Below are 22544 nucleotides of genomic sequence, written 5' to 3' on the forward strand. Positions count from 1 at the left end.
ACATAAACCATATAAAAGTTTATTTGTTAATCCCTTTAACAAACCTAGATAGATCTTATGCAAGATTTTTATGTCGTTAGTTTTAAATACAATGTAGAAAGAATTATCCCCAATATGCAATAATGCAATGTTTGATTAAGGTTTATGAATTATTCATCTTAACAAAAATTATTGCATAAAATTATACATTTTGTAGGTATTAAATAAATAATATCCGCACTAAATAATGTGAAAACCTATTGTGTCATAGATGTGGAATCAAAATAGAATGTATTAGCAATGTATGAACTAAACTACTTGAAGATATAAATGATTTTCTAAAAATATTAATTCATATATAACATTTTCTTAGTACAAATCACTGCTTAATATTTATGTATTCACTGGTTATCAAAGTCGCACTTCATGTGATTTTACATATACATATAAAACAAATAAAAAGGTTAAAATATAAATAAATAAATAAAACGTAATATAATACTTATGTATGATAAAAAAAAATCTGATGTATGATCACAAAGATATACATAAGAAAAGATCAAACTAAAACGCAAAATCAATAAATAAAAATATTAACTACTTTCTTATAATTTCATAATTACAAAGATTTCAAAGAACAGTCCTCTCAATTTTAAAAGTGAATTTAAACTATTAGTTTATAGATAAAACTATATTGATTCATGTGATAAAGAATCAATGACTTTTTTGCTCTTCCAATGAAATAGGTCAATAATTTTTAATTACTTTTTATTGAAAGTTGAAATAGGTCATTAAGTAGATTGCAGTTAACTTTATCTGTAAAAATTAAAAGGCAACGTGTAGTTATAGTTTAGTTCATTTTTTCAATCAAAGAAAGAAAAATTAGCTAAACAAAAAAAATTAAAAAATTGTGATTTAAAAATTGAATGTCAAGTGCAATCGTCATTAGACAACATATTTGATTAAATTAATTAAAAAAATACACTTCTAAAAAATTGCGTAGTAATTAACAAACTTAAATGATTTTATGTGACAATTTTTTTAAAAAACAAATTAAATTATGTGATAGTGTTAAAGTTAGATGACTTTGTGTGATATAAAAAAAATTAAAAGATATTTTTTTGTGTAATAATCCCTAAAGTTAAGTGACGTTAAGTGATTTCTGTGTCATAAACACAAAATTGAATGACTATGAATGCAATTTACTCAATAAAAATTACAAGAGCTAAAAATTTCATTGAATTATCTAATCTTAAAATATAACTTTTAACTAACTTTAACTCCTAGGATAAAAATAAAATAAAATTAGCATTATGTATACATTTATTTTTCTCTATATATAGTGTAGTAGAGGTGCATTATTTTAAAGCAAAACAGTTTTCGACTGTCTTGTATTCTTAAATTTTCTTTTACTTAATTTAACATTATGATTTTTTTGCATGTCAGTGAAATTGAAAAAGATATCTTCAACAAAATGATGTCTATGAATTTTGAAATTGATTCATCCAAAAAAGTGATGTCTGTTTGGATGTTTTTGAAATCCTACAATTTTAATAGTTTTTATGAAAAAATTTCTACTTGTGATGAAATGGTTTTTAAAAATCTATTTGTTGAAGCTAAGAGCGTTTTAACTTTTCTTGAATCAAGCTCATCATCAACTTTTCAAGATGTTTGTCCACTCACTTCTCAATGTTTGAACTCTTCTCTTAATGAAATTCTTTTGAAAAAAGAAAAAGTGAACAATCAAGTTTCATTAATCTATGATATGATTTGTTGTGATAATTTTAAAGATCCTTTAGTGAAAATGAATTCACCATCGGATTTTAAACTAAATCCTTTGGCCAAAGAATGGTATCCACCCATAAAAGCTCATGAGATACATCGTTCTCTGTTCATGACGTTGACTCCTGATCATTTCTCTAAGAAAAAAATATTTGATTTCTTTCAAAGGTACACATGCTTATTATAAGAAAATGTAAATAGATTTTGAATTAATTTTTAATTATTATTATTAATTTTCACTATTTTGTTTCTACTAGCTATCTGTATAGGTTGTTTGGACCAGATAGTGTGCATGCTGTTTTTATCTACCACAAAGGAGGAGTCAGAGCCAATTTTGGAAAAATTGTGTTTAAAAACTCATTTATTTGTGCTTGGCTTTTGCAAGGAAATGAAGCAAAATTTCCTATGGAACCAGGATGTATTTGGTTAAGAAAGTATATACCTAGGCAATAATTATATTATAGTTAGAGAAGTTTAGAAACGGACACCTCTCAATCGATGTATCTGCTTTTAGCCAAGGACATTTCTACAGTTTCGTTATGAATGATGATGTATTATCTTTTATTGTTTGAAAAAAAACCAATGAACTTCATCAATTTTCATTTTATTGCAATTGGATTTATATTCATTATGTGAGATTTATTTAATACATATTGTAATGCCTAAACGATATGTTGATTTTAAGATATATACCTAAAAGAATATTCGTATTTTATTCATTTTAAATGTGAATAGAGAAAAAAAATTAAAAGTACAATAAAATAATAATCTCATAGATTCGATATTGTAACACGAATGATTTGAATCGTAAACTTTTGACGATAAAAATGGTCATGTCAAATCATAAATTTCAAACATGGTTAGGTTAGATATATAAAGAAAACTAATTGTACTATGACATTTTTATGATTTCAAATCATAATTTCATCTTATATATGGTCAAACAGACATTAATAAAGATTTACTTTGATTAAAAATTCAGTAAAAGAATGGAGAATATTTACTCTATTTTTCTATCATCACAAGAGAAAAATATGTATGAATATATAACTCAATTTATAAAAGAGGACAAATGATAAATAAATAATAATCAATTAATAATTAGCCTTTAAGGTTATTCAACAGCATGGTCAAATCTTTTTACAACGTGTTATTCATACTTTTTTGAAATTTTTTCAAACCTAATTAATGTTTATTAACCATCATAACTTATTTTAATTAAAGAAAAGGATAAATAATAATAAATAACAATGCTACTAAGATGATTAGCCATTAAAGTTACATTCAACAAGGTCAAATTATATTACAACGATATTACTCAGACTTTAAAATTAACCAAAAATGATTAATGTTTATTAATCACGGCTAGTAAAAGGATAAAGAATATGGAGAATGGACTAAAATGTCTCTCAATTATTTGAATTAGTATAAAATTATTCTTCATTCACTTTTCGCCCCTCAAATACCTGCATCAATCTTTTATCTAAAAAATACTCTCGATATAAACTCTTTGCCTCATATTTGCTCTTATTTTTAGTATAGTTATCTTAAAGTGAAATCATTAAATTTTTATGTTATCTAATTTGATTGGTCCAAATTTAAACTCTTCTCAAATAAATAATAAAAATCACATATGATTCATATTTTGACCCTATATGCTTGAAAATAATATGTAAAAAAATAGAGAAAATGGCCAAAAGACCCCCTAATCTATTACCTAATTCTCAACTACACACTTATACTTTACAGGAGTCTTACTACCGCCTCAAACTATTTTACAGTGAAATTATTTGCTCCCTGAATGTTGAGGTGGCAAAGAAAGTGTAGTTCACTCTCTTTGAGAGAGTGAGAATTAAAAATAATAATTAAAACTTTAATTTTTAGATTATATTTTAGTTTATATTGGTTTTCTTTTTTAAAAAAAAAAATAAATTTAAGTTTCCTTTCAGTTTCAGTTTATTTTTTCTTTTTACCTTTTTTTTTCTCTTCACCATAGCAGCACCAGCGGAAATTCAGCTCCACCACCAAGTCCTTCGTCAGCCTCCCACCATTAAGCGAATTTTTATCCTCAAATCACAATTTTTTCACGGTAGATCCATTTGAAAGTTTGACAATTGCTTAAAATTAAAATTAAAATCGAAAGTCAAGAGGATCAAATTTTAGTGTCATTAATGGAGAAATTTTGGAACCCTTGAGTGAAATTTATAAGTTTCCTTAGTTATGTTATCCTGACCCAACCACCGCGTTCATCTTTAAAGTTGCTAAGCTCTCAATAATTTCAATCAAAATCCAAAACCCACTTTGAAAAATCAAATCTAAAGTCTCCAAATATTGAAAACTTATCACTCTTTTGTGTTCATCACTAAGCTTCAATGCAGCCCATTCATTGCATATCCTACCAAACAACATCAAATGGTAAATCTTTTTACCATCAATCGACCTTTCTAAATTCTTTTGTTTTATTGAACAAAAATCATGATGAATTTTCAATTGATGTACAGAAGGTTTATGAAGAAAAGTTCACTCAAGGATTTTTAAATTTGAGCTTGCTTTGCTAGTTTGAAAAATCATTTCATCTAAGTAAAGGAAAAAAGAGCAAGAAAGGAAAGAGAAGAAGGGTAATATAAAAAGAAAAGTAAAATAAAGGAAAAAGTAATATTTTTTTAATTTTTTAAAAGGTAAATTACGTGGCAAGCGCGTGCCACTTAATTTTTGATACAAATATGGGCGTGAGTTTTTAAGGGGGTATATATCATACTTTTAAAATGTTCAGGGGGGTAATAGGACCTCCGTAAAGTATAAGTGTGTAGTTGAGAATTGGGTAATAGATTAGGGGGCTTTGGCTATTTTCTCTAAAAAAAAATAATTAATTTCATGATATCTTTCTATTGATATATCTTAAATCAACCCCGATTTACTATAACCAACACATAACTGAGGATCCAACTAAAATTGGTACTCGCTGCATCTGACTGACCATGTAAAAAAAGATTATTATTTTAATTAATGTATTTTTTTCTAACAATTATCTAATTGTCTTGTTCATTTCCTCTTTTTATAATCACTTATTTTTAATTGGGATATCAAAGACTCAAACTTAAAATGAACTTACATGTTCATATATTTTTTTAATTGTATTATTATCATGGTGGGGTGGGGATGGGAGTGGCGAAAGGAGAAAAAAATATTTTTATTCTTTTATTTTAAATTTTGGATAAACACAAAAGAAAAATGCAGTATATGTACATTGTTTCTTAATTAAGTCATCTTCTATTGGACTAATTATTTCTATATGAATGTCATCGTTTTTTCTCTTTTTCTCTCCCTTGTTTTGTCATAAGTTGAAAAAATTAAGATTTAAAATGATGGACTAGATTCAAGAAAAAAATTATTTCTATACAATACGTTGAATTTGATGTCTTGTAGTTTACGAATCAAACCTAGATAACACAAGATTTAATTTATAGAATTATTGGTGAAGTTTAGAACTTTAATGAGCCAGTTTTTTCTATAAGCTCAATGACTTATTCTAGTACATTATATTCGTATAATCCTTGTCGTTATCATGATTTTGCGCTAAGAAATTACGAGTCTGTCCTGATATTCATGAGTGCTCTAGAAATTCATCACAATTACATAGAGGTGACACCATTCCACACTCACATACGTCCAATCATCAAGTGTATTCTGTAAATCAGTACACCATCTATAAAAGATATAAATTGAATGAAAAACTTAATTCAACTTCACTTGTTTTGAAGTATTGCACTATGTTACACATTATAGGAGGAACATAATTTCATTCATATTCGATAAACTAATTACTTGTCACTGCTCATATGAACCTAATTCATGAGATCTTCAATTACATACATTGAATTACCATCATTATTAATTTTCTCAAATTAACAAAAGTCACACTACTCCTGATATTTCTTTTAGTTAGTGAATTGATCATATTCATTTCGACTACATACAATTTACGTAAATAATTTCATCTCACAACATCTATTTTATCATATTGTATGTCAAATGAATGCGTCTATTTTTGTCAATAAAACACTTTTCCCCCAGTTATAGCTACTTGGTAATCAATCACAATGGAGAGACACAGAAAATGTTAATTCTATTTTAATTAATTGATATGCTCTTCGAGAGGTAACCACCCAACCAATTCCAATATCATAAATTCATATTTCATGGAACTATTATTATTTATGTAGCTGATTTTCATTTCATAATACTCACATCAAGGATGAAGAATATAATCACATGTCACACAAAATTACACAAATGATAACACAATTGCGTCCAACAACGTCAAAATCTAACATCCAATCCGTCACATAGGCCACAAAATTCGTAATATATTATCCTTTTAATTGGGGAGAGTGAAAAAACACGATAAAATCTTCCAAGGATGATGTTATAGAAGACAAGGTAATCAATGTAGTAGATGAAAAACTGTTAGAAACAGTTAGGCACTAGGTCAAATTGTCTCATACAAAGAAAAGTTACTATAGCAATCATATTGCATAGATCACTACATATCTGTGTCCAAACCTAGTAACAATTTCCTTTCTTCCTTATCTGAAATAGACTAATCACCAACCAGATGGGCTTTGCAATGGATCAATATAATCGAACATGTCCAAGGGGAAGTCATCGATGAAGCTATCTGGGGTAAGGGGGTACTCCAATTCTCTCTGATCTTGTCCTGATGAACACGAAGGAGCAAGAGGGACTTGCACATTTCCTCCTATGTCGGAAGCACTGAGCTGCCCAAAATAATCCAACAAGTCATTGTCCTCAAGTTTCATGGGTAATTCTTGATGTTCAAGTGGTTGACCAAAGTTGGTTTGGACTGGAATGTGAGGAAAAGGGAGCGGAAACTGCGGCCAGATGCAGATTCTCTTCTCATTAGGAGTGAACTCAAGTGGAGGCAGTTCTTGATCAAAAGGAAGTGAAGTTGAGTTCACTAGCTCTGGCAATGGGACCATGTTGATTGTGTCAAAGTTATTCGTATAGGATGATGAGCAATGCTGGGACACGACCAAAGGTCTTTCCTCTATGGATGAGTTCAGTTTTGGTTCCTGAAAATTCAAATAGAGAATCCAATCAACAAGTTGAAAGGGAAGAACAATGGAGATAATTACTTGGTGAAAAGCCATAAACATACAACTATGACTGGTTGAAAGAGTAACAACACTATAATTATCGCCTTTTCTCATCTTAAAACAATGCTTCTTTCTGTATCATCTTAAGAAAGTTCTCACCATGCTGTCACAAACTGAGGGGTACAAGGTCCAAACAAGAAAAATGTTGTCAATATTAAAAAAAGCAAGATAAGTTTGTTCCAAGCGAAACTCAATGATACTTTAACACAAGGGCTGGTGTCCATCATTGAAAGTGGCAGCAAAGGGAAAGCGACTTCTAACACCATAAATCATTTATAAAGATTAAAGGAAGAAGATAGTCAAAAGAATTGCAGAAAAAGATACATTCTTCAGAGATCACAGATTCAAGCTCACGGGCCTTCATTTTTTCAAGACATTTTACTAAGGCAGAAGGAAAAAGAGCAGTTTGGTTTTAAGTAATGCAGGAAATATGAACATTTCTATCCTAAAACGTTATGACAACGAAAGCAACCTGTTCTTCGACAAGACTATCAAATAGATACATTCCACTGAGACCAAATTCACACCAGTTCTGTAACTAACAGAAATCAAGAACATCTAATGAAAGAAAAAATCCATTTTGAGAGAAAGATGATAAACCAGAGAGCAAGAATAGTGAATTACCTCTAGTGAAGGAACATTGGGGAGAGCAGGGGCTTCTTTGCTGATACTCTTTTGTGGTTTACTAGGCTGTGGCACTGAGTTTCGTAGAATCTTAGCCAATCTCTTCTGCCGGCTACTCCAAAAATTCTTGACATCATTGTCAGTTCTTCCAGGCATATACGTAGCAATTCGTGCCCATTTGTTTCCAAATTGTGCCTGAAGTTCAATCACAGTCCTTTCCTCTTCTGCTGAAAACTTCACTCCACTTCTCACAAAAAAGAAAAGAAAGTTAACACAACAGAAAAGGTATCAACTTCATTTCATCAAATACATTTCCATTATACAGAAACACAAACTATAACTAAGCATAATAACAAACATCTGATATGCATTGTAAATCATCAGTGCTATAGCAGCAAATGACAGCAACTTAAGTGAATTTACAACAAAAAGAAGAAGTATGGTATCTTAGAAAGAAATAGAGGGAAAACAACAAACCCCTCCATGGAAATACTTCAACATAGAACAAAATCTACACAAAACACCAGCAAATTGGTGAATTCGAAGAACAAAAAAGAAGCAGAAACAAAGAAACACCCTGATTTCCCAACCTCAAAAAACGGGAACCCCTTGATGAAAAAGCGTCAAAACAGAACAGAAATCTGCAATTTTAACAAAATCAAAAGAGCAGAAACAACAAACCCATAACCAAAACTCAATTTGCAAGCAGTGCAACAAGAAATTCCCACTATTTCTCAACCCAATAAACAAAAGACAGCAAATTTACAATTCTAAGAAGAAAAACAGAGCATTTTGGAAGCAGAAACAAAGGGAACCCCTCGATGAAAATGCATCAATACAGAACAGAAATTCTGCAAACTCTTAACAACTCCACAAATTCAACAAAATCAAACTCGCAGAAACAATAAACCCATAACCCAAAAACTCAATTCGCAAGCAATGTAACAAGAACTTCCCACTTTTCCTCAACTCAATAAACAAAAGACAGCAAATTTACAATTCTAAGAAGAAAAACAGAGCACTTTGGAAGCAGAAACAAAGGGAACCCCTCAATGAAAATGCATCAACTCAGAACAGAAATCCCACAAACTCTTAACAACCCCACAATTTCAACAAAATCAAACTCGCAGAAACAACAAACCCATAACCCAAAAACTCAATTCACAATCAATGCAACAAGAAATTCCCACTTTTTCTCAACCCAATAAACAAAAGACAGCAGCTTTACAATTCTAACAAGAAAAAAAACCTTTTCTGCAAGAAACCCACCCCAATTTCCCACCACCAACAAAAAAAACCCAAAACAGAGAAACCAGAGTAAAAGTTGTTTACTTTTTCAAGTTAGGTCGAAGTTTATTAACCCAACGAAGACGACAAGACTTTCCAGTACGCTGTAAAAGACCTTTGGATCGAATGGAGCTCCAATCTCTTGGACCATACTTCTTGACATGCTTAATCAACACTTGATCTTCCTCCTCTTTCCATGGCCCTTTCTTTATCTCACTCATTTTCACTAACAAAACCAATTCTTTCCTATCAGATATTAATCAAATTATCTATTCTCTGTTTTTTTGAACTTTTGCTGCAGATTTTAAAGTTGGATTCTTTTTTTGTTTATTTAATGAGATTGTGGGTAGTGACAGTTAAGGCGGTTGTAAGCACTATCTTCCCACCATTTATCCCAGTTCCCTATTTTTCTGTTGAATTCAAATGTGGGATAAATGGATAAAAAGATAAATTAAACGTGGAACTGAAATTACTATAATGCCCATAATTTCATTCTTAATTTAATTTATCTGTCACAATTTATATGACTCGTTTTTATTCTTATCTCTTCTAAAAATAAATATGTTTTTACATTTTGTAACAATTTAATTTTAAAAAGTACATATTTTATTTTTAGTGAAATGATTTATAATCACACAAAAATCTACGACTTATATTATATTACAAATTTCAAAAAAAAAAAGTATTTTTAAAAGTTCAGGGTAAAATTACGTTACATAAATTAAGACGAAGAGAGTATATGAAAAGTGGGGAGGAGAAATGAGGGAAAGAATTACAAGGTTGAGTATTTAACTTATTTGCAATGAATATTCCCATCATATCAATATACTATTTTAGTTTTTTTATATACTATAGGGAATATGATTTTCTTTTAGGAATAGAATAAATGGAAATATAGTATATAAATTAGGATAGAAGAAGTATTATTTTTGTTTATTGTGGTTAAAACATATATATCAAATTAAAAAAGGTTATATATTATCCTTGCAATTTAACAAATGATGTATATTTATCACTCGTTGGGATAATTTTAAATTTTAAAAACGATTTTTAAGATTTGTATTTGGTTCAATAGATATATTGATGTTAGAAGGCATGATATATGTACACCACTTTTTAAATGAAGATATATTTATTCTAAAATGCAAAGTCGAGGGGTATATTTTTTTCTTTTGCAATTTAAAAAATATTTAGATAAAATTTCTTATGAATCAATTGGCTATATATCAACCAAATATTTGATAGACTGAACTAATAAATGAGCGGGTAAATAATTAGTCCATACTCAAATAAGTTGGATGGATTATGACTTTATGAGCTAATTTTATCACATCTATTTTTTTCAGTATCAATGTTAAAACAGTAATTTGTTCTCGACCAATTATTTAAAAAGTACTTTGAAGATTTTTATATTATTATTTTAGCTTTTGAATAACAACTTGTGCTTCTTTTTTAAAAGTTCTTGTCAAACACAACTTTCTAAAATATATATAGGCTTCTAAATAATTTGGCAAAATACCCTACAACTTATTATGAATCAGATTCTACAAAATTATCTTAAAATATTTGCTTGACCATAAATTTTGGATCAAATTTTAAAAATTAATCTATAGAAATAATTCAAGTTTCAAAATTGGTCCTAATTAGTTTTTGGGAGAAATTTCACTTTCACTCACATTTTTTTCAAGTTAAAAATGCAATTTTAAATTCCAAAAAGGTATAAGTTCAACTTGATTCTTGCTTCGAACTGTTCCAATTCACAAGTTCATAATCTTTAACTACTGTTAGATTGTGACAAATATATGGAGAAAACAAAATTAAATGTGTAGAGAAAGAAAAAAATGCAAGAAATATTATAAATTTCTTGAATTAGTGGATTGCCGATTTACTCAGTAATCCCTAACTTTTATGGACCATTTCTGATAAGAATCTATCCATTAATTTGAGTATTTAATATAGTGACTATTGAAGTGATTTCTCGACCTATAAATGTGGTTGTCATTAACCATTGCAAGAGACTGTAAGGCATTTGAAGTCATTTGAATAAGGTGATCTCTACATTATACTCTTTATATCTCTTGTCTATGTTTCTTGTTTTGTATTGCTTATATTTTACGACAATTTTTTTAAGCATATATATAGGTAATTGGTAACTAATTATAAATAAGCTAGATAGTCAATTATTTCATTATATTTATAATTAATATATAAATGATTTTGTTACATCATTGATTACAACATCGAACGCATTGGCCTAAATCACAAGCGCAGCAATCATCATAGTTGCACATTGATGTGATAATGCAACCTGAAATACACAAAAACAATATGTTACATACATAAAAGATAAAAAGATTTTTAAAAAAATTGTATTTTAAAATGAGAAAAAAAAAATGCTATATTGAAATTACAACATCAAATATTAATTTTAAACATTCCAAATTTGAATATGATTCTGAGTTATTTAATATCTCTGAATCTATATCTATTCTTAAGTTAGACTTTTATTTTTATAGAATTAAATATATTTTAACCAACGAGAGGAATAAGAAGATTATAATATAAAATTTATCAAAATAAATATACCTTTAACAAGAACGCGAGCACTACGACTCGTAGTAGATAGTTTAACTGACATTGATGTTGATGATGCTTGGGGTGCAGAGGATGGCTCTTGTGTTGCCTGAGTTAATGAGGAAAAAAGAACAAACATGATAAAAATCATACATATCATAGATTTGCTTGATTTTGCCATCTCAAACAATTACTTATGATATTTGGAGGAGTTTTCTTTTTTCTTACTTATAGCTACTTGGTAGTGATTTTTTTATTGTGAAAATAGAAGGGATTTTCAAGTGAGTAAATACATATAATAATTAGGATGCCTTAAATAAATTTGGGCATGTTAAATTAATTAGATCTTGTATTTGAGCAAATAAAAAGGATCCTCTCACTCTCTAATTTTACTTTAAGAATTACATTTTTCTTTCTACTTTGAACAATAGATATTTTCTCTTCTATATGCCAATTAATTTTTTAAAATGCACATTCTATTCTACATCAATAATCTTTATTATTTTTACTTCTTTAAAATTATCATATTTTTTTATTAAAAAAATTATGCAACAAATTTACGAATGTAATAAATATTATTTTCCAAGATGAAAAAAAGAAGTGAAAAATATTAGTGATAAAATGACCCTCTAACCTATTACCGATATTCAATTAGACACTTATACTTGATTAGGGGTCTAATTACCCCTCTGGATTACTTTAAAATGAAATAAACAATTGAGAGAGAATATAATTTGTAATTCACCATGTTATTTTAACATTTCAATACGATTATATGAACATTTTTTATTTTTATCAAATCATTAATATATCATTATGGTTGTGGTTCTAAAAATACAATTATAATTTCATAATCTCTTTTTTAATTTTTTTTCTATTCATGCTTATATATGTCGTACTCTAGGTTTCAAAGCTATAACATAGCCACATATAGTTTAGGATGGTCAGTCAAACACTATTCGTCAAAAATCTATTATATATATATAGAGAGAGAAAATTATACAAAGTATATAGGTTAAAAATTATTTTTCATACATATATATTAAATCTTGAACATCGTTAACAAATTTATGGCTTCGCTATTATTTCAAAGAGAACATAAATTAAAAATAAAGTAATTAAAAATAGATAAACGGTACAATATTTCAAAAACATGCATAAAGGAGTTTGAAACAAATTAGTCCAAACTGTTACAATTCAAATTTTAAAAAATGCATAATTATGTGAGGGGGCAAATATATACCATCTATTACTTGATATACACTCTCTTGTTATAATACATAACAAAAGCTTGAATTAAATATCATTCATCTCATATCAGAGTATACAATCACGATATAATCTAACGATTATTTTTCACTTATTCTTTAATATTTTTCTATAATTTCTTTCGGAGAAACTTCTTTTAGTTACATAAATACATTTTATATTATATATAATAATTTATCTTTTAAATTTGATTTTTGACACATATTTTAAATAATTTTGTATATTTTCATAAATTTTTATTTAAGTTTGTTAACATTATAACCAAAATAATCTATTTTTATTTTCATTAATTTCTCATAACAATTATAAAATATACCTCTAATTTTTAAATTTGTGCTGGACGAATTTTTTAAAAAGTACTTTGAAGATTTTTATATTATTTTTTTAGCTTTTGAATAACAACTTGTGCTACTATACTTAATAATACTTCTTTTTTAAAAGTTTTTGTCAAACACAGCTCTCTAAAATATATAGGCTTCTAAATAATTTGGCAAAATACGCTACAACTTATTTCCATAAATTATTCTAGCGTTTGATCATAATTATAAATTAGATTTTATAAAATTATTTTAAACTATTTGTTTAACCATAAATTTTGGATCAATTTTTAAAAGTTTGTCTATAAAAAAATTTCAAGTTTCAAAATTGGTTCTAATTAATTTTGGAGAGAAATTTCACTTTCACTCACATTTTTTTTTCAAGTAAAAAACGCAATTTTAAATTCCAAAAAGGCATAAGTTCAACTTTGTACTTCCTTCGAACCGTTCCAATTCACAAGTTCATAATCTTTAACTACTGTTAGATTGTGAAAAATATGTGGAGAAACAAAATTAAATGTGTAGAGAAAGAAAAAAATGCAAGAAATATTATAAATCCCTTGAATTAGTGGATTGTGATTTACTCAGTATTTTCTAAGTTCTATGGACAGTTTCTGATAAGAATGTATCCATTAATTTGGGTATTTAATATAGTGACTATTGAAGTGATTTCTCGACCTATAAATATGATTGTCATTAACCATAGCAAGAGACCGTAATGCATTTGAATAAAGTGATCTCTACATTATACTCTCTATATCTTTTGTCTATGTTTTCTTGTTCTGTATTGCTTATATTTTAAGACAATTTTTTAAGCATATATATATTCAATCATTTCATTATATTTAAATTTATAATTTAAAATATAAATGATTTTGTTACATCATTGATTACAACATCGAATGCATTCGCCTAAATCACAAATGCAGCAATCACCATCTTTGCACATTGATGCGTTAATGCAACCTGAAATACACAAAAACAATATGTTACTTACATAAAAGATGAAAAGATTTAAAAAATATGTATATTTTAAAATGAGAAAAAAATGTTATATTGAAATTACACATCAAATATTAATTTTAAACATTCCAAATTTGAATGTGATTCCGAGTTATTTAATATCTCTAAATCTATATCTATTCTTAAGTTACACATTTATTTTTTATAGAATTAAATATATTTTAACCAACAAGAGGAATAAGAAAATAAAAATATGAAATTTATCAAAATAAATATATCTTTAACAAGCACGTGAGCATTACGACTCGTAGTAGATAATTTAACTGACATTGATGTTGATGATGCTTCAGGTGCATATGACGGCTCTTGTGTTGCCTGAGTTAATATGAAGAAAAGAACAAACATGATAAAAATCATGTATATCATAGATTTGCCTGATTTTGCCATCTCAAACAATTATTTAGAGGTTTTTTTTTTTTTTTATCTATTTACTCTGCTGAAGTGCTTGTAGGTTGATTCTTTTTATAGTGAAAACAGAAGGAGTTTTTAAGTAAGTAGATACATATAATAATTAGGATGCCTTAAATAAATTTGGGCTTGTTAACTTAATTAGATCTTGTATTTGACCAAATGAAAAAGATCTTGTCACTCTCCAATTTTACTTTAAAAATTATTTTTTTCTTTCTACTTTGAAAAATAGACATTTTCTCCCCCTATATGCCAATTAGTTTTTTTAAAATGCACATTATATTCTTACATCGACAATCTTTATTGTTTTTTACTTCTTTAAAATTATGATACTTTTTTTTAATATAAAAATCTATGCCATAAATTTACCTATGTAATAAATATTATTTTCCAAGATGAAAAAAAAAAGTGAAAAATATTAGTGACAAAATAAACAAATGACCCTCTAACCTATTATCAATATTCAATTAGACACTTATACTTTATAAAACGTCTAATTACCCCTCTGAATTACTTTAAAAATGAAATAACCACCCCCTTAAAAAGAAATAATCAATTCTTTATCAAACTTCTGCAAAACACACACAAATGACCATATATTCATTTTTAAAATTTTCTTCTTCTTCTTCTCTTTATTTTCTTCCTTGATTCCCGAGCCACCATTTATTTAGAGCTTATTTATTTGATTATTTTTTTAAAAAAAATTGATCTCTTGAAGTTCATGAAGTGCCACTAGTTATTTGATCTCTTATCGTACAATAAATGACAAAAATGCATATTGTAGACACTTTCATGGCAGAAAATTCCATTTTATTTCTACTTGTAGATGTTGGGTTTCTTTAAGCCTTAAAAAAGGGGTAATGTAAATTAAAAAAACGGAGGGAAATAAGATAGAGGAAATTTAATGTGCATTTTCCCCTCATTGGATATATATATATATATATATATATATATATATATATATATATTATGGTTATCTACCTTGATCCAATTATTTGAAATAAACAATCTCATAATTAGGGTTGTTTATGATTATGGTTAAAAAATCAAATCGAACCGCAATCCAAACCAAACCGATTAAAAAAATCGATATTTGGTTTGGTTTGGTTAGATTTGGTTTTAAATTTTGAAAGCTGACACTATTTGGTTTGGTTTTGGTTTTACTAAAAAACAATCGTAAAAATAACCAAACCGAACTGATAAATTAGATATATAAGTTTTATAATTATTTATATATTATTCGTAAATAAAATATAAATATTTTGTTAAATTTTAATTAACTTAAGTCTTTAACTTTACTATTTTCTCAAGCTCAACACATAAATTTTAGCCCAACTATTACAATCCTAGTTCCATCCATCAAAATCTTTTACTCTAGTCTTTACCTATCCTACCTCACATAAGATAGTCACATTTTCTCTTAATTGAATCACTTTGTTCGTGTAATAATAACTCTAGTATTGCTTAATTGAACCGGCAATAGCTTTCATGTGGATTGTTCATATACTAATTGTTCGTGTCTATCGAGATACATATGTCCTTAAAAATTTTATTACTTTCAAACCGACAATAGCCAAATCGACGGTTATTTTTTTCGTTTGGTTTGGTTGGGTTTTAGAAATTTAAAAAATCGACTAGATTGATTTGATTTTGGTTTTAACCAATAACCGATCCAAACTGAACCATGTACACCTCTACTCATAATAACACAAGGGTATAATATGAAATTTTTTTTGTAGAGTTATAAATCAAACACAAGATTAAGTGGGAAGCAATGAACCAAACACTCGATAAAAAACAATTCCTTTATTGCTAATTCCTGCATTGCTAATCCATGCATTGTTAATCCACGTGTTACTAATCCCTGCATTATCAATATTTGTACCAAATCACCCCTAAGTCATCTAAACATAAGAAAATGGATTATACATTATACATAATAATAATAATAATAATAATAAGGGGAAAATCGGATATAAAGTATTCTTTGGCAACTCTTTAGTTTCAATTTTTCATATGATATGTTCAAGATCCCAAAATTAAATGAAGTTTTGATACATTTTATATATCTTTATTCTAAGACCACAAAATTTAAAAGTCTATGTTACTTTAATTTTATTAAATTCCGTATGAAGTTAAAATTAGATTAAAAAATTAAAAATGGAGGAGTTCTCTCGAGGGGACTAAAATTTTCATCAAATTGCTTAAAAGAGTTTCTTCATCAATCAAATTTTACATTAAATGTGCAGGGTCTAGGGTCCTTTCTGCTCAATAATTTTGGTCAAAAATATTTATTGTTTGATTAATTTATTAGTGAATTTTTGTTTGCACATATATAATCATACCATGTCATCTTTTGAGTAGAAACTTAATTTATTACAAAAATAAATTCAGATCACATTTTTACAAAAAAAAATCCTGTTAATTATTAGTATTGCTATATGATTTGACTTGTTGAATTCATATTAATTATTGATGTTTATAAACGGTTCATTAAGAATTCTTTAATTCATTCTTACTAGGTGCAGAATTCAACATAATTAACCATCTCATTTTAAATTGTGACAAATACTATGGAAAAAATAAAAATAAAATAAATATGCATATAAAAAGGAAAATAATACAAGAAAACTCTTTTAAGCATGAAGAGATAAATATATTATTTCATCCTTCTAACAACATATCATACATCTATGTAAAAAATAAGCACAGCAACATTTGCCTTCTTTGCACACTGTTGTAAAGCAATTTCCTGAAATACACGGAAAAAAAATGTTATACACATTAAAAAAAAAGATTATAAAATTAGATATATTTCAATCAATAAAAAATATAAAAAGACTAAAAGTATATATGAAATTTGTAATAGTTAACATACTCGTTTTTTTTATGGCAGTGCTACGACTTGGAAAAAATAATTCAAATGTTGTTGGTTGAGGTGCAAATAATGGCTCTTGTGTAGCATGAATTAATGGTGAATAAAAAACAAACATGATAAAAATCATGCATATTATAGCATTCTTTGATTTTTCCATCTCAAACAATTATTTGTGATACTTAATTAGATGTGTTTGTACTTTGTAGGTACTTGATAATGGTTCCTTTTATACTGAAAATACAAGAGATTTTCAAAGTAAGTTGGTACATATAATAATTAGTATGCCTTAAAAGGAGATTACAAAAATTAAATATAGATAATGTAAACATTAACTTGGTCAAGTTTCTTGTAAAATAAAGGGAAAAAGACATAAGTACCCTCCAAATTATATCCAAAATTTCATCAACATATTTAAACTTAACTAGGGTCCTATTATTTCTCTAAACTATGATTTCATGTCCAAACGCTATGACCATAATTTTCAAGTTAGTTTTAGAGGGTGTTTGAATTGACTTAAAAGTTGGTCAAATCTACTTTTAAGTCAGTTTTTAATTTCTGAAAGTGTTTGACAAATATAAAAAAATAACTTAAAATAAGTCAAAAATGACTTAAAATAAGAAGTGTTTGACAAGGTCAAAAATGACTTAAAATAAGTTTAAAATGACTAATAAATCAAAAATCAAAAGTAGGTCTCCCCCTACTTTTTATTTTTTGACTTAAAAGTCATTTCAGCTTGATTTTTTATTTTTAACTTAAAAGTCACTTTTTTTAAGTTAATTCAAACGACCTTTAAGTACGTAGTTCATGAGAAAATCTAGTCAAAAGAATCAATTATTAGTACTTCATCTCTCTGTTTTATATTATTTGGCCTTTATATTAAAAGTAATTATTACAAGTTACTTGTCCAAATTATAAAATAAAGAGAATTTTATTATAAATCAATAATTGATTGGATGACCATTAATATTCGGTAACTAAATAATTTCTCCCAACATTCATGTTTTACTTACCCACCCTTAAAAATAAATAAATAATTTTACCATATCACTCATAATTACTATAAATTATATTAATATTAGAAAATGAAAAGTACTTAATAATAAAGGTAACAAGACGTAAAATGGTGCTCCATCAATTTCAATTTGTTTATCTTATTTTTCATTTTAATATGTTTTAAAAAAGAATTTTTCTTTCTCTTTTTAGCAATTCCTTAATTTCAACTTTCCACATGATATGTTTAAGACTCCATGATTAAAACACATTTTGATACATTTTACATATGCTTAGTTTAAGACCACAAGATTCAGAAGTCTTCTTAACTTTCCCAAACTATGTCAAGCCAAAACCAGAAAAGTGAGTAAGTTATCTCTTGATTTTTCAAATTGAACAAATCTATGTAAGTATAGTGGACAGTGGCGAAGCCATGAATTTGAGGTGTGCAAATTTTCTTCTCAGTTGTGCTAAGAGAGAGTAAAATAAGATATACATTCATAATTACTACTAACATTTTACCCTACATAATTTTCAAGGGAAGGGTGTGGACCAAACCGCCCTTCACCTAAGATGACTCTGTCCTGACAGTGGACAATTTAAACAGTCTTACATATCTAGTCAATCAGTAAAAACATTCAACTTCTTGAATCGTTCACACAGGATCCACGATGCTGCAGAATAGCATGTCAATACTTCTTCTTGCATAGCATCTTGTGCTTTACTGATTCAGTTTGAGCTGCAAAACTTTTGTGATCATTTGTTGTTGACGCGTTCCAAGCTCTTCCTGTCAATGTGCTTGGTAGTTTCTGTGACCTATCCAAAATGACTTTAATAGCATCTAGATTCTTCATGATGCACTCTTGGCTCTATTGAACTTCGCTTGAATCTTCATAGTTCGATGTACTTCCTCCACCTGTTCATGCAAACTATAGTTCCTTGCTATCTGAATTTAAAGATGCAAATCATCAGCTTCACCGATATTCTCTCTTTTCTGTTCTTGCATCAAGGACAGCAAAGTATCATCAAATGAGAAAGTGTTAATACTAGTGGAGTATTTGACACAATCTGCACGTTGGTATTCCTGCATCAAGGATCATTCCTCTGCTTAAATTCATAAAACTAAGTGCATGTAACTAAAATAAGCAGACACTCCTATATTAAAAATGCAGTATCCACGAAACATGGAGCTAGAAGAAGGAACCCACTTCAGTTGATCAAAATAAAACCTCAAAGTTCAGCCAACTTCACCAGAAGTAAAGCCTATTGTTATTGATGTAAGGCTGGGAAGGGGACCAGAAAGAGGCGGATAGAGCATAAGCTGTGAACCAGGAAAGCCAAACTATTCACCCAATTTACATATTTGGCAGTTTATCTTTTAGATTTCAAGAGTCTGATAAAAAAAATCAGGACAAAAGTCAAAACACTTATGAAGTAGGACCAAAAACTTTCAAGGTCAGAAAAATTCCAAGTGACGCTCCGCAGACAGTGTATAAGCAATATCTGAGGGGTGGATTTTGGTGGAACAGCAACTAATGTGCTGGCTAAACCGATATTTTATATCTTGAAGCCTGATCGAAAAGGGTGGGAAAACTGGAATTGCAAATGCAGCTATTACTACTAGTGGAGACTGGAGAACAACCTTGTGCTCCATTTATTCAGACAGCAGATGCAGCTACAGATACTTCCCTGAGGGCTGGGTCAACTTTTCAGTAGATCATGCTTATCCATTTTGACAAGATAAAGGCACCAGACTGACAAGAACCTCATTGGCTTGAATCCATTGTTAAACCACTGATTCCTGATCACCCGTAGAAATCGTTAAGCCGCTAGCATTTTCAGATTCAGAGAACATGATCTCATCTGTCAACTCTCTCAATTTTGCATAAATCTCATGGCAATGAGTATGTGATAGGTCCTCCACATTGAAAGCATGCACCTCGTTTTGCACTTCTATCCAACTCCAACCAGGTACCTTAGTGACATTCCTTTCCCTCATCAGCCTCTTAATAGTAGCTATATTATCCCACTTCTTGAATTGTCGGTACATGTCTGAGAGCAAAACATAGGTGCTATGCTCTCCCGGCTCCAATTCGAGCAAATGGCTAGCCACCTCACTTGCATAATCAATATCACCGCATGATCGACAAGTACCGAGTAGAGTTCTCAAAACCATTGCATCAGGATCAAATGGCATCCCTTTAACTAGATCTTTTGCCTCCTCAAGACGCCCAGCCCGCCCAAGTAAATCAATTGCACAAGCATAATGTTCCATTCTAGGAACAATTCCAAAATCAGCTTCCATAGACTCAAAAAAACGGCAACCTTCTTCAACCAAACCAGTGTGACTGCACGCAGTCAAGACTGCCACAAAAGTGATATGATCAACTTTCACTTCGCTTTGTTTCATTAGGAAGAAGAGGTCAAGCACGAGCTTACCCTGCCCATGTTGTGCATAAGCAAACATGATCGAGTTCCAAGATATCGAACTCTCTTTGGGAGAAACTTCAAAGGACTTCCAAGCATCTTCAATGATTCCACAGTTGGAGTACATAAGTATCAAAGCACTGCTCACATACTTATATGACTCAGACCGTAGTTTTAGTGCAAAGGCATGAACTTGTTGACCAAATCGAAGAGTAGCCAAATCTGAACACGATCTCAGGGTGGCAGAAAAGGAATACTCATCCATCTCCAGGTTTTCCACCCTCATCTTTGTAAACTTTTTGAAAACAATTTCACTCCAACCCTTCTGTGACAATCCGGTCAAAATGGAGTTCCAAGAAACAGAATCCTTTGCATCCAGGTTTTCGAATACTGTCAGTGCATCATCCATAGAGTTTGTGCATGATTTGACATACATCGAAATCAACACAGTCGAGATTATAGTTACATTTTCCAATCCCCTCTTGATAACCAAAGCATGTAAACACTTCCCTTGACTGTTATGTCTTACCTCAAAACAACCACTTATTATACTAGTATATGTATAAGAATCCATTTCCAACCCAAGCCTTTCCATGTACAAGAATAGTTCAAATGCTTGCTTCTCCTTGTCATGTTCTAAATAAGCTGCTAGCATTGAATTCCACGTTACTGAATCTCTGCAACTAATAGTACCATCAAAAACACTTTCCGCACTTTCAATACTGCCACATTGGGAATACGCAGTAATTAGAGCATTAAACACTTTGACCTCACAACCTAAACCAAGTTTTTCAACTTTTCCATGAACCTGCATAGTCAACTTGTAAAACTTATCGTCATTAAGTAACGTTAAAAGCGGAGAGAAGGTTCCATCATCCAGCTGCACTCCCTCTTGCTCCATACCTCTCAACAACCAAAAACCATAATCTATATCACCTTTCCCTGCATACCCTGCTATTATAGCATTCCATGAGACATAATTACGTTCAGGCATGGTTTGAAACACTTCATTTGCATCGTCAACTTTTCCACACTTAGCATACATGTCCAATAGCGCACTGGCGGCATAAACATTCCCGACATAGCCCATTTTAACCACATCACAGTGCACCTGTTGACCTAAGGACAATAAGCCATTAGAAGCAATACCCTTCAGTATGCTTCCAAAAGTATATTCATTTAAACAAAACCCATCTTCTTTCATCAAATTAAGGAACACCCAAGCACTCAGAAATCTCCCAGAATTGACATATCCAGAAATCATGATGTTCCAAGAAGCAGTATCTCTGTGGGGAATTTCGTCGAACATCTTGAGAGCAGTACCAATTTCTCTGCATTTTGTGTATCCGTTTAAGATAGGAGTGGCAATGTATGTATCAGTGATGTGTGCTAACTTGATAGCTCGACAATGGGCTGCCCTTACTTTAGACAAGGATGAGAGCAGTAGCTTCATTCACGACTAAACTACTAGTAAAGATATTTGGGAACTCAACTCAACACCAATTCTTGAAAATGTTAGTTTGCTCAATTCTTTAAAAAGGATCCTACCTTGAAAATATTTATTGAGCCTGACAAGTTAAGTTTGAGAAAATATTTAGGGATGGGACAGTGTGCGGGGTGTTAAGAAGAAGAAGCAGGGAAATGGTAGGTAATCCAAAGAAAGAAGGAAAGAAGTGGAATGGGTTTAAGAAATTTGGTTGGGGCAGCAGCGACAGGCTGCTTGAAGAAGATGACTGCCTTTCGTTTTTTCTTTGGTATTTTTCATTTATTACACTTGCTTTAAAACGCATAGAATCACGCATCTTTCCG

General features: G+C 29.4%; 2 protein-coding genes across 2 annotated transcripts; both read right to left on the reverse strand.

The window, feature by feature from the left end:
* Positions 1 to 6316: 6316 nt before the first annotated feature.
* Positions 6317 to 9109, reverse strand: LOC125845848 (transcription factor DUO1). The gene is made up of 3 exons (XM_049525357.1): positions 8895 to 9109; positions 7563 to 7806; positions 6317 to 6854 (listed from the first exon to the last, which is right to left on the reverse strand). Exons 1-3 carry the CDS (start codon positions 9068 to 9070, stop codon positions 6366 to 6368), a joined length of 909 nt encoding a protein of 302 aa, XP_049381314.1. The 5' UTR covers positions 9071 to 9109; the 3' UTR covers positions 6317 to 6365.
* A 9805-nt stretch (positions 9110 to 18914) lies between these two features.
* LOC125847599 (putative pentatricopeptide repeat-containing protein At3g25970) lies at positions 18915 to 22363 on the reverse strand. Its single transcript, XM_049527242.1, has 2 exons — positions 19951 to 22363; positions 18915 to 19392 (listed from the first exon to the last, which is right to left on the reverse strand). Exon 1 carries the CDS (start codon positions 22186 to 22188, stop codon positions 20095 to 20097), a length of 2094 nt encoding a protein of 697 aa, XP_049383199.1. The 5' UTR covers positions 22189 to 22363; the 3' UTR covers positions 18915 to 19392; positions 19951 to 20094.
* Positions 22364 to 22544: the final 181 nt, after the last annotated feature.

The sequence above is a fragment of the Solanum stenotomum genome, chromosome 1 (genome assembly GCF_019186545.1).
Source record: "Solanum stenotomum isolate F172 chromosome 1, ASM1918654v1, whole genome shotgun sequence".
In the NCBI taxonomy this organism is placed as follows: Eukaryota; Viridiplantae; Streptophyta; class Magnoliopsida; order Solanales; family Solanaceae; genus Solanum; species Solanum stenotomum.